A 14,327-nucleotide genomic window follows, 5' to 3' on the forward strand; every position below is an offset into this window, starting at 1 on the left:
GGGGGGGGGTTTAAAAAAAAAACAACCCGTTTCGGCGCGGGACATCTCCTTTAAGGTCCATTTGAACACAAAGATAATCTTTCAAAGGAATGAAATATTAAAATATTTAGCAATATTTTGCATAAAGTATTACTTGCTATTAACACTTCATCATCTTCATTTGCATGTAAAAGAACCTGCACCAGTTGTTTGCAGAGCCCAGCTTGTGTTTAAACACACACCCAGCTGTGCAAACAGCTGCTGTCACATTCCATTGTTTTCCTCTGGGATAGGCCACCTGCAGACGGCCGGGTTGGATCCGGCTGCCAGAATTCTCGCAGCGGGACCCGACCCGAACATCTGCAGAGAGCAGCGTAACACTCACCTGCTTTCACCACTCACCTGCTTTCATGTACCGGCTGCCGGTGAGTGACGTTTCTGTGCGGGGCTCGCAGAAATAGAGCATGCCACGATTTGTTTGCAGGTGGCCTTAGTATAAACATGCTTTGGGGAGAACAACCTGCAGCCTTTTGAAAGATGAGCGAAATACATTCAAATGGAATGTATTTGCTCAGTCTTTCAGAGGCTGAACGATGGATTTTCAGTGAACCAAAATTCAAAAAGTGCTCGATGCCTGCATATAAAATGTAATGATTATTGCTCATTCTTGTCCATTTGGCCGAATTTTGAGCGATAATCGTTGCACGTAAAAAGACCTTAAGAAGCGCTGAATGCAGTGCTATCTTGTCCATGAGAATGCTGGAGTGCATAATGGCGCCAAGTGGAACCCATTATAGTCAGTGGATGCAGTTTGAGTCCAGCATGTGCTGAATCTGCCACTTTGTCATTTGCCAAGGAATCTGTCAAATGGCAGAGTAAACATGCCCTAATTACAATTCTGGGCAAACAAAGGTTTGACACCCTGAATATGCATATATTTGTTTCCATATAATATTGGTTTATTAAAAAAAAACCAAAAAAAAATTAACAGTAGGTAGATTTTGGATGATCTCATCTCATTATGGGTTGCAAAAATACAGATCTGATTAATGCTTTGGCAGCCTGCTCACTACACATATTTGATGTTCATATGTTCTACATTTTGTAATCTCAAAGGCTGGTCATGTATGAAAAAAGGGAAACAATGTTTCAATATCAGATTTCACTTCCTCCCAGCTATATTTCTTTGCAGCCCAACCGACCATACTATACTTCTACTTTAAGAGTCCTTCTAACAAGAGGAGGTGGTGAAACTGTGCAAAGATGAGCAACTGGGTGGGGAACGAAGGGATCTCCATCATTGTAATTGTAAGTAGTCAAACTCCTGACCCTGCATGCTATTATAAGTTGTACTTAGTGGCTATAAGACATTTACAATATACACTGTATAAGACATAATGGATTGCAGCAAGCCAGAATTAGAAATCAGTTTTAGATCATTTGCAGACTGCTGAAATACAACTGGAAGTTAAACTATCATTTTATTTTCGTTCTTCTTTATTACTTTAACATTTATCCTTTTTTATAATTTTTTCATACATGTAAATTCCACTTTAAGGCTGTAATGTTGCCAGATGTTACCATTCTTATTATTGCCCTAATATCTGGATCTCCCATGGTGTAACTGAACTAAACTCAGACCACCATAGGGTTCTCTGGTGAACTAAGTAGAGCTGATTTCAGCTACAGCAGACCTGGGTTTACAGCTGCGGGCTACAATATGGCCACATTAGAGTGGTCTGAAAGTGATCTACAATTAAGCAAACACTGGGAATTTCTATCACTTTACTACACAAGATCGCTCAGAAAGCTCTGTCCAAGGCATTGTACTGTTTGAATATGGAAATGTCCTGAAAATCACTATACTAAGTGAAATGCAAGGGATTTCTATATTAATTCTTATTCAGTGGGATTTCTGAGTGATTTTAAAAAGTAGTAGCAACTTTTTACCTCCATGGACTAATAGGAAAATACAAAATACTGTATTTAAAAACATTCAACTAAAGAAATAATACAATGCTTCTAAGGGCTCAGTCACAAAGGCGCCGATGCGCCCATCTTACTGCATGATAAGACTGCCGCACTGCAGGTGCGGACGACTCTCCACATCGCCGGAAAGAAGAACACATTACCGGCTCCATTGTCAGTCATGTGTTCTTTCTTCCGGCGGTGCGGAGAGTCGTCCGCACCTGCAGTGCGTCCGAATTCTACGTGCAGGAACACAGGCGCATGGGCGCCTGTGTGACTGAGCCCTTAGGTGCATTTATATGGGCGATTTGCATGCGAGTACAATGCGCTTTCTCTATTTTTACTATTGAAACAACATACCGAGTTTCTCGGCCCGATATCACGATTGCCCGTGTGTAGGTAGCTGAAGACAGATAGTCAAACACCACAAAAATAGATAAGAATTAACTTTTACCATAGGGCTACTTTAAAATGCAATAATTTTTTTTTATGTTATTTTATTTTTTAGGACTCACAAAGTATATCAGTTTAGCAGTAATTTTTCACATTTACTAGCAAATTTCAAAACTGATTTTTTTAAAAGACCAATTCAGTTCTGACATGGATTTTTGGAGTCTCTATATCAGAAAACCCCCATTAATCACCCAATTTTATTCCCTTAACGCTCCATGATGTACAGTTACGTCATGGTGGTTTGGGGTTTATATAGTGGGGAATCAGGAGCCGATCTTGCTTCTTACAGCAGACACATGATGCCAAGAGCTTATCACCACTGTTAACCCATTTAATGCTCTGCTGTTCAGGGTCCCACATGGCCCCACAGGATTAGATCGCAGGGTGTTGTTCGGTTGCCATGGGTCTTCTAAAAGCCCCCCAGAGCTGCCTTTGCAGATTGCCTATTAAGCCATACCTGTAGAGTGGTTTGATAGATTGCCTGTCAGATCATGGTATGATGTAATACTGTCATTGTTACAACATACTACTGGAGCAATTAACCCCTTGAGTGGCACGCCCGGAAATTTTCCGGGACGAGCTCCACTGCTCCTGGCAACATAGCCCGGAAGATTTCCGGGCAATGTATCACTATGGGAGCTGCAGAGCACAATGCCACAAGCTGTAACATTGTGCTCTGCCTGCACTGTCCCACAGAGAACAAAGCAAGGGCTTTGAAAAACCAGCAGAAGATATTGCCGATATGTCGGCAATCTCCTGCTTTGTTTACAGGTTGCCATAGAGACCATCGGCTTGTCAGAAGCAAGCCGATGGTCTCTGTGGCAGGGAGAGCTGATGCTTGGCTGTGAGAGGACAGCTAGGTACCTGCTCTTACAGCAGAGATCAGAGAAAACCTCCGATCTCTGCTGTGTTAACCCCTTACATGCTGCAGTCTATGTGACTGCAGCATGTAAAGGGCTGTCACTGCAGCATGTAAAGGGCTGTCACCATCGGACCCCCGGAATGTGATCAGGGGTCCTGATGGGTCCCTGTGGAAGTCTCCTAAAGGGACAAAAAATAAAAAAAAATAAAAAAAAAAAAGTTAAAAAATTATAAAAAAAATAATAAAAACACTTGTCTCCCTTTACTTTGTAAAAAAATCAAAAATACAATCACACATGTGGTATCCGTGCGTCGTAATGACCCAGAGAAGGAAGTTAATGCATTATTTAACCCCTTAATGACATGGCCCCTTTTTTTCTTTTTTCCCCATTTCTTTTTTTCCTCCCCCGTTTAAAAAATCACAACTTGTCCCGCAAAAAACAAGCCCTCATATGGCCATGTCAATGGAAAAATTAAAAAGTTATGGCTCTTGAGACGCAACTGCAAAATTAGTTTAAATTCAATGATTAGACCATTTTAAAAAACCTGCCCTGGTGGGCACGACAGGGTGGTAGGAAACCCGCCACTCAAGGGGTTAAACCATCGCAAGTTCTTGTCCCTGATAGGAACTAAAAAAAAATCTGTGGAAAAAAGTTTTATTCATTATTAATAAAAATAAAAGGTAATAAAAGTTTTTAAGAAAAAACTTTTTCCATATTTATAATTTAAAAAATATCTACATTAAAACATACATATTTGGTGTCATTGCATCCATAAAAGTCCGATCTATCAAAGTAATGGATTAATTACCCAGCATGGTGAACGTCGTCTAAAAAAAACCACACAACATCAGAATTGCACTTTTTTGGTTACCCCGTCTCAAAAAAAACACTGGTGTAAAAATTATCGAGGTAGAGATAGTAACCCTGACCCAGTAGTGGTTGCACCAATTCCCGTACAATTTTTCCTGCAACTCCGACGAAGGTGTGTGTGTGTGTGGGGTGGGGGTGGGGGGCATTTTGGGGACTCAATTTATAGAAGCAATCATAATTGGGGTCATCACTAGGTTATTATAATGCAGGAATTTATGATCGCTTCAAAATGCATCCTAAAGATATCCATGTGGAACATTGAGGTATAAAATGCTCTAATGCGTGGCTTTTTTTACTAGCCCCATACATAATACTATTCTCCAAAATTATGCAATTTCTAATGCATCCATAGGTGTTCACTTATTGGGTTTTGCAAAACTGGAGTTGGGATTGGGTATTAAATTGCATCCCTGAGGTCCGAGTAAAGTCTAGGATCTGGGGTCTGAAAGTTCCTGGGGTAATCCACTGAGCATCAGATGAATTGGGTCCTCTGAAGTGGCAGTCCTTGGATACCTTCTCTGGGGTATAAGGGGTTCAGACTCGCTTGATGATAAAGAAGATAACGCCAGAAAAGTGTGGTCATACTCACTAGTGAAGTCTGACTCAGACACAATAACTGCATAAGTCTCCTCCGCAGTAAACCTCCTGCAGGCCATGGTGTAGATGTATCACTCTTTATGCACTAAAAGAAGCACAGCATATTTTTTTAAAGGGTGGGTGACCACAGGACACTGGATGATCACTAAGACGGGGTGACCAAAGATGGGTACAGGAACACAGCAAAAACCTTTGGTTTTTGTGTGTTTTTTTTATTTTGATGGATACGTTGACACTACATTGAGTAACCACACACTACACTACACTGACTAACCACACACTACACTACACTGATTGACCTGTTGCACTAAGTACAATACGTCCATGACGTAAACGTACGTCCTATGATATTAAGGGGTTAAGAACTAAAAAAATATTACAATATAACGACAACAGTTCCCTATTAATTACAATATTTTAAAAATATATGAAGTATTGCTTGTTATTAGGCCAGGCACACAACTAGAATGTGTGCGAGAACCTCTTGGGTGCAACACAAATCCGACAGCACGCGGCGCCTGTCCATGTGCCGTCCTATACACATGGACACAGCGTATAGACAGGCATTAGCACGTCCTATTTCTCATCCATGATATGAACAGGAATAAGACATGCGGTGTCCATCCTTTACTATTGAAAAACACATTAATCTGCATAAACCCATTGGCTATAATAAGGCCATGTGCTGCCCATGAATTAACACGGATAGCATGCGGCCCCAAATACGCTAATCTGCCAAGTCTGGGAAATCACCCAGTGCATTGCCTTCAGAAATATCACTTGTAAAAACACTGTTACAAATGGGTAATTTCGAATTTCTCCTTTAGCATATCTGTTAGGCCACATTCAGATGACCATGTGCGAGTTGCATTAGAGATTCTCAGGCACAACTTGCATCAGACAGCACAAGGACATATATCCAAGTGCTGTTCAATCTCTGTGGACAGTGGACATTGCATGTCCTGTTTTTTTCTATAATGAAAACAAAGATCTGGTACCGTGTTAGCCAGTAGAGCAAAATGTGATTGTTCTCAGCAAGAGAAACCACGTAATCTTGTAGATATGATACCTTTTAATGGCTAACAAAAATACATGATGTAATAATAGCGAGCTTTCATACCAACGCAGGGTACTTCTTCCGGCTTAAATGGATTGGATCTGAAGAGGCATGCATATTTATACACACTTATAACATACATACTTATGACAAGGCACAGATATGGATGGGATTGGTTCACACTTAAAAGGAATTCTGCAAACCAGAAAACAAACTTTTTTTGTCTAGGCACTGATAGCGGAGTGAAAGTTTTATGGTCCCTAAATTACTGTTGGAGGGGGGGAAAAAGGTCAACAGGCTCGAATTGTTATAAGAGATATACAATTCGAGCCTGTTGACCTTTTCCCCCCCTCCAACAGTAATTTAGGGACCATAAAACTTTCACTCCGCTATCAGTGCCTAGACAAAAAAAGTTTGTTTTCTGGTTTGCAGAATTCCTTTTAAGTGTGAACCAATCCCATCCATATCTGTGCCTTGTCATAAGTATGTATGTTATAAGTGTGTATAAATATGCATGCCTCTTCAGATCCAATCCATTTAAGCCGGAAGAAGTACCCTGCGTTGGTACGAAAGCTCGCTATTATTACATCATGTATTTTTGTTAGCCATTAAAAGGTATCATATCTACAAGATTACGTCGTTTCTCTTGCTGAGAACAATCACATTCTGTTTTTTTCTGTGATACACAACAGAATAGATCATGCAGCAACCTTATTCACATGGACCATAGGTCAGTGTGCAAAATTGCCCGTGTATATAGCCTCATGAGCTACAATGGGTCCATGTGCTGTCCATGAAATACTGAGACATCACGTGGATGGGAAATATGCCTGTGGCAATGGGCCCTCAAAGTGCATTTTATTATGTACAGTTATACTATATACAGTTATATGATACAATTTCTATGTTTTCATAAATAGGGATCAAACGAGCTGTGATATACTGATATGTGGTGCAGTGTGGTCCTTTAGTCCCGATCTGTCATGAGGGTGTTTTTTTCTTTACTTATGTTCTATCCATTAGTAGGTGATAACTATGTAGATCCTTGTGGGGTAGCAAGTCTGTTAAAAGACACGTGAAAGTGCTTTGCCCATAGTGCCAATTTAATAACCACTTTAGAATCCACATATTATTGCCTATTTAAGGCCCATATAATAGTGGCAACCAAATTACTCATGTGGTGTTGGTGATTGTGAAAATCAAGCAACAGCTGATCGTCGAAAGCTGGTACCCCTCTTCAGCAGGGCCATTTATAAGCATGAGCTTCCATGCCTGTGAGACAACTTGGTTATAATGCATATTAATTCTCATTATTATTATTATCTTTTCAGCTGGCATGGCTAGGAATAAATGCATTCCTTTTCTGGAATTACTACCTTGTCTATGATGAAGGAAGAAGTTACATCTACTCTAGAAAGCTTTATAGTGTAAGTATCTTTAGCGTTTCGTAAAATGTAACTGTTAACTGGAAAGTCCCTACATATGCTTGAGTTTAACTCTTGATTCAGTTAAATTATGAAGATGTTTCCACACAGTTAGAGGGGTTTTCCATTCTAGACATTTATCTTCTATCGACAGGAAATCAGCATCTGATTGCTGGTCACTGGGAGCCCAGTGATCCTGAGAGCGGGGCACCCCAAATACCCCATCTGAATGGAGCATGCTTGTTCATTTCTATGGGACACAGGGAGACAGATAGTCAAGTGCATCAAACTGCGGGCAGATGGACCACGAGTGATCAGTCATTTTACCCCACTACAGATAGGGAATAAATGCCTTTAGTGGTAAAACACCCTTTAATTGAGAAAAATAGTGGTGTAATTCAAAGCAAATTATTATTACCTATTTCTTTCAACTATTTTTATGCCTAGTGGTGGATTATGTAAATCATAGGCACTGAGCGGCTCTCCAAACTCGGGTCTCCCTTTTCTCCTGCCCTGCCATGCCTTGTCAGTAGTCAACATTAACTTTTTGCGCTAGCAAGTTCAATACTGGTAACACTAAGGATTTGTTATGCATGTATGAGTAAATTGACAACTGGATGTTATCGTTCCCTTTATTGAAGGCTTTGCCCAGATGCAGTGTCCAGTCATCACTGATAATATCCTACTGTTTAGGGACACTGGCGTAACTATAGGGGATGCAGGGGATGCGGTTGCACCCGGGCCCAGGAGCCTTAGGGGGCCCAGAAGGCCTCTCTTCTCCATATGGGGAGCCCAGTACTATGAATAAAGCATTACAGGTTTTGCATTGGGGCCCAGGAGCTTCAAGTTACACCTCTGTGTAGGGATATACCTTCTGACAAAAGCAGTGGTAACATTCTGTTCTCAATTCAACCTCGGCTACAAAGAGACTTTCTGCATACATTTTGTGGAGTACAAGTATTTACAGACATAAATCAAATGACTTACAGGTGACGTTTTCTATAATTGAAGATTTTTTTCTTTCCTTTTTTCCCCACTATGAGCCCAAACTGCAAAATCACTTCTCCTGACCACAGCAGAGTTTTCTGCTGAGACGCCTTCATAAAAAGGGAGTTAAGATTATGGTGGAGATTTTTTAAAACTATTGCATGGTAAAAGTGGGATAGTTTCATTACAAAGAAAAGAATCAGGATAAACATATATGAAAGCATACAGGTATGGTATATACCTAAGAGGGAACAGTGTTATCAATTGGTGTTGTATATTTGTCTATGGGGCAAACTGAAGATTACAATAACCTGTTGGTTGATGAAATTGCTCAAATGGCAATAAAGGGGAATATTGTAATTATGGATGAGCTCAATATACCTGATGTTAATTGGAATATCCAAAAAACAGGACCAGGAATTTGATAGAGGCACTTAAAGAAGCAACTCTAGGACGGCTTATTAGGTCATCAACCAGAGGAGATAACATTCCATATTTAGTATTTACTAATAAGGTCTGGTGTCTGAAGTTAAAGGGGTTGTCCCGCGCCGAAACGGGTTTTTTTTTTTTTTAAACCCCCCCCCCCGTTCGGCGCGAGACAACCCCGATGCAGGGGTTAAAAAAACCACCCGCACAGCGCTTACCTGAATCCCGGCGGTCCGGCGTCTTCATACTCACCTGCTGAAGATGGCCGCCGGGATCCTCTGTCTTCATGGACCGCAGGGCTTCTGTGCGGTCCATTGCCGATTCCAGCCTCCTGATTGGCTGGAATCGGCACGTGACGGGGCGGAGCTACACGGAGCTACACGGAGCCCCATAGAGAACAGGAGAAGACCCGGACTGCGCAAGCGCGGCTAATTTGGCCATCGGAGGGCGAAAATTAGTCGGCACCATGGAGACGAGGACGCCAGCAACGGAGCAGGTAAGTGAAAAACTTCTTATAACTTCTGTATGGCTCATAATTAATGCACAATGTACATTACAAAGTGCATTATTATGGCCATGCAGAAGTGTATAGACCCACTTGCTGCCTCGGGACAACCCCTTTAAGGTGAAAGGGGATTTGGGTTCCAGCAACCACCAATATTTATGGTTTGACATAAGAACAGACTTTAAGCAATATTTTACTACAACCAAAGTATTATATTTTAGATATGCTCATTTAAATGAAATGGGTGAGATTTTAAACATGAATTAAAAAGGTGGAATAAAACACCAGGAGTGTGTGTTCAGTGGACACTATTAAGAATAGCCATTTGAAAGGCAACTAAACCTTATGTCAAACTAACTAGCAAAAGTAGAAGGAAGAACAAAGCACAATGGTTTACTAGAGAAGTAATACAGTAAAAGAAAAGAAGTCTGCTTGTAAGAAGTATAATGAAACTAGAAGTGTCACAGTCTTGTGTAAAATTAGAGAGAAGTGAGTAAACATATTGTTAATGATATTAAAGCACAAAAGGAGAAATAAATGGCCAAATCCATTAAGGGGGGGATAAAACCTTTTTTCAGGCATATTAACAACAGAAGAGCAACTAGAGGGTTTGAGGAGACTTGTAACAATGACTGGGAATCCAAAAGGAGAAAACAACCATGTACAGACAGCTGTTTCGGGGTGATTGTTACAAGGTTTGTTAAAAGGTCTGATATCAACTTACAGGAATGCTGCCTTCTAATAGTTGGTGCTGCAGAAGTATTGTTCCAGCTTTCCCTTTGCATATTTCCCAGAGGAGCATGGATGGTCTTATAGGTCTCCTCTTACCGTCTAGTTGTTATCCCTAAGGAAAAACAATACTCTTCCCGACCCACGTGTACAGCCTTTCACTAACCAGGCCAGAAACCTGCTGCTGATTGATGAGGGGCAATCACCCTGAAACAGTTGTCTGTGTATGGTTATCTTCTCCTTCTACAGAAGATTATGGCTTTGGCTCATAATTCCCAGTGATTCTTACAAGGTTTGTTAAGAAGTCTGCAGAAATGCTGTCTTCCAATAGGTGGCATTCTTTCATCTTTCCACTGACAGAAGAAAAACTACGGAATTATAAAAATTAAAAATGGGGATAATAATTATATTAATGGAGATAAGAATGTCACTGACCATTTGAGTATCTACTTTTGCTTAGTATTTTCAGAAGGTGGCCATCAGAATCATAATACGCACGGGGTGGATTTACCGTGAATTTTCAGTGCCGACCCTCCGGGCGGAGAATCTGCAGCATTTACAGTGGCAGCATAGCACTAGTCGCATAGCTTGAGCTCCTGACAAATTCCAACAGCATAATTTTCATTTAAAGGGGTTGTCCGAGTTATAGTTTTTCTGTAAAAAGTCTTTTCCATGCATTAAATAAACAGTGATATACTCACCTCTCCCGCTGTGTCCCGTCCTGATGCTTATTCCTTCTGTGTTTGTTTACAGGCTGCAGAACGCCCAGTTTATGGGACAACACAAGCGCTGCAGCCAATAACAGAGCTCACCAATCGATCGCTGAACTGTTATTGGCGACACTGCCTGTGATGTCCCGTAAACTGGCTGGGACAGCCTGTAAAGATAATGTCAGAGGGGAGACCTAGACCAGCACTGTGGGACACAATGGGGAGTGGGGAGAGGTGAATGTATCATTATTTGTTATTTTAATGCTTTGGAAAGGCTTTTTTACAGGAAAAACTCTTAACTCGGACAACCCTTTTAGTTGTAAATGTTCAAAATAGATAATTGACGAGTTTTAATGAAAAGTATTCATTAGACCACTGATACTGAGAGGGCACAGTCAAGCAAAATTATTTTTTCTATTTTACATCATTTTCAAGTGTATATTATTATGTTTTACTTTTATTGCAGTCTGCTCTCGCTTGGGCCAGGGCTCCGGCTGCCTGCTTGAACTTTAACTGCCTCCTCATCCTTCTTCCAGTATGTCGGAACCTACTTTCATTTCTGCGTGGATCCAGTGTGGTAAGAAAAGAGCAAAACTACATTCCATAATGCAGGAAAACCCCTGCTTTTACTGTTTTTTACTGAGCAACCATAAGTCAATGGTTATTCTCATGTTTCGTAATTACAGTAACAAACGTATAATCAGCCTATACCTTTTAAATAAATTCACCTTTTAAAACCTTTTAGATAGCCAGAAGGGGAGGAGATAAGTGACCCATCAATGCAGCATTAGCACCCAAGGGTTTTACCAGGATCACAAGCCTTGAATTTTTGCTGATTTTTGTCCATCGCCAGGGCTAAAGCTGCATGCAGAATTTTCAACGCGTTTCCATGCAGATCTGCATGAGAAGCGACATGGTGCAGTTTCATGGGTGGATTCTGTGTGGAATCCGCTGTGTGAACCCGTATTATAGGGGTATAGCGAATTAGTAGATACCATGCCTTTACTAGGTCCTCCTCGGAGCATGGGCAGCTTCCCCGGCATAGTGATAGTGAGATCTTCCTCCCTGGCTCAACACAGAAAAATCGCACTATTTATTGCTGTGGTGGAGATGCTACCTGCACCATGAGGAGAGCTTAGTGAGAGCATTAAGTTTTGCTGTCAGTCAGCTTTTATTGTGCTGAGGGGGGTCTGTGGGCCCCCCTAGCTTAGCTGTGCAGTCATAATGGCGACCCCGGTGACCCATAGAGCTATGCCACAGCCCGACTCTACTTATAAGATTGTGGATTCCTGATCCTCACAACATAATTTATATTTAGGGAAGGTAATATCCTGTCTACCTCATATGTTTATCGCAATGTGTAATGTTACCCACTAGCTTTCTAATCTTCTTACTCACTCTATCTGGAACTCTGTTACATGATATATACTAATTCTAGGTGATATTTGACAGGATCAGGCAATGTATATGTTCTTTAATATACTACTTTTTTTGTTGTCATATATACACTACTTCATTAATACTGCCTTAGGGCTTTCCATCTCTCTATTTTGTTTTTGGAGCAGACAAATATAATTAAAACTGAATGAAATGGTTTTCCTTTTTCTCCATTGATTTCAATGGGTTTAGAAAAAAAAAAAAGGAAAGCTTTCAGTTTGCTTCCACTGCGTTAGGTTTCCGTATTATTAATAGAACAAATAGCGCAGTGTGCAGCACTTTTTATTTCATTTATAAGATGGAAACTTAATAGGATAGAAGAAAACTCAAAGCTTTCTTTTTTTTGAAACACCATTGAAATCCTTGTGCAATAAAGCAGACGTTTAATTCCATTTTAATTCTGTTTCTGTGTTCCAAAAACAGAACAAAGAGATAGAAATCCCCACAAAAAGCCCTAAAACTTATGTAAATGAGCCCTTAAAAGAATTTTGAAAAAGTGTACTATGGTGTCCAATATGGGACTTACTGATTGTCCTATTGCAATGCTTTTTTTTCATGTCACAGAAGCTGTCGCTTTTGTTATCCTAGCAGAACCCACTTATTTATCCTTGCCAATTTCTTTATTGGAAAGGAAGGCCATAGTGAGAATAGTGACTTGTACATATACAGTGTATCTAAATGCGGTCATACACCTTAGGCTGGTGGCAGAGGTATTACGGCCTCCATTTTGCGTGTGTAATACATATATCCGTACCGGTTTGACTGAGGGTCTACTGATCCAAACTTCGAGCACCATACATTCCTGTGATGCTCAGAGTTCAGGTCAGGAGATCCGCAGTCAGGCTGCTACACACTGTGCCACCACCCTTAGCTGTCAACTAGCTATTCCTCCATACTCCCACATACACACTGGGCTCGGCTGAGTGTGTAAGTATTCTCAATGGGATAAGGGGGGTGGGAATAGGATACCTGTGGCAGTGACTAATTTCTCTTGAGAATAAAAGGACCAGGTATGTTGAAATCCAACATGGTTAAACCAACTCTCACCTCACATGGGCTGTTGGTGGAGAGATGGAACACCCGCTACACATTAGATGGTACACTGATTCGGTGCCACTGAATCAAACATTCATTTAATGTTTATGGCCACTAGAATATGAGATATACCCTGCTGTGCAAGATTCTGAAGTACAATCATACCAGAATCAGCTCACTAAGCTTAAAAAATATAGCCTACATAATGGAACCACACACCCCTTACCAGCTACTGATGAGTATGGTCACATCATGTCATACTACACCTCTATCAACACAAGAACGATTTAACGAAAATCATCATGAATCGGGACGGTTGATTCCGACTTCCATTAAAGTTAATGGGAGTAAAAATTGGATTTATTAGTTTGCCCTACAGAAGGTCCCCAATGCAGCCATAGTAAATCAAACACGAATTCACTGAGGCAGAGGAAACCTGAATTTAAATACAGCCAATTCACAGAAAAGTGCCCTAAAATGTAACCTTTATTGATATCAATTAAAACTAAGGGCTACAAACTAACAAGTAAAACAGACAAAACATAACATATAAGTATCACAGTTGGAGAACCTGTCCTCTGCAGCCTTCCCAATGGAGGAATCCCTAGATGGGGGTATATAGTTCTAGGAATGGGAGAAAAACCCCAAGCAAAATAACTCCCTGGCTGGATTGTCTCTAACCCCCACACCAAAGAGGTGCCCTACTAGAATGTGGCCGTATGCTATGTATCAGGGTAAATTCTGAAAGCAAAGGGGTCAGGATCCAGAGTTTATGTAGGAATAAATCAGGTATTTCCAATTTCCTACTAATGCCTGTTTAATAGATTGACTGAGCTTGAATAATGAATCACCCCAATCCAAGCAGAGATAATAACTAAAAGATAGCTAACACAATTGATACACTATATAGAGATAGATTGAAGTTCGGGAATTAATCCTTGACTCAAAATAGTTCAGGCAAAGACAAAATTAATGAGGAGGTTCAAGTGAGTTTGACGCATTTCTGTTGGACCTACAACTCATCAGGAACCTAATCGTCTTGATAAAAATGGATTCATGTTTTATACAGGTACCCCCTGCGAGGTCGGGGTATGAATGAAGAGAGATCGCAGGGCGACCTCTCTTCATACAGCATGGGCATCGGCTATTTTTTACAGCTGACACCTGCCAGCAATAGTGGCTGATCGGCGCTATTAACCCTTTTAATGCCGCTGTCAATCAAATCTCCTGAATGATGTTTAAGATCACAGGGAGCCATGCAGGAGTCATGGCAGCCAGGGCCCCAGG

The 14,327-nt window shown here is 40.8% G+C and overlaps 1 protein-coding gene across 1 annotated transcript in view; it reads left to right on the plus strand.

The window, feature by feature from the left end:
- Window positions 1-1,159: 1,159 nt before the first annotated feature.
- CYBB (cytochrome b-245 beta chain) overlaps window positions 1,160-14,327 on the plus strand; it is a 50,102-nt gene continuing 36,934 nt past the window's right edge. The window contains exons 1-3 of the mRNA XM_066577319.1: window positions 1,160-1,287; window positions 7,119-7,214; window positions 11,035-11,145. Coding sequence (XP_066433416.1) covers window positions 1,243-1,287; window positions 7,119-7,214; window positions 11,035-11,145 — 252 coding nt within the window. The 5' untranslated portion in view covers window positions 1,160-1,242. The remainder of the gene's footprint in view (window positions 1,288-7,118; window positions 7,215-11,034; window positions 11,146-14,327) is intronic.

Source organism: Eleutherodactylus coqui, chromosome 1, assembly GCF_035609145.1.
Source record: "Eleutherodactylus coqui strain aEleCoq1 chromosome 1, aEleCoq1.hap1, whole genome shotgun sequence".
Taxonomy (NCBI): Eukaryota; Metazoa; Chordata; class Amphibia; order Anura; family Eleutherodactylidae; genus Eleutherodactylus; species Eleutherodactylus coqui.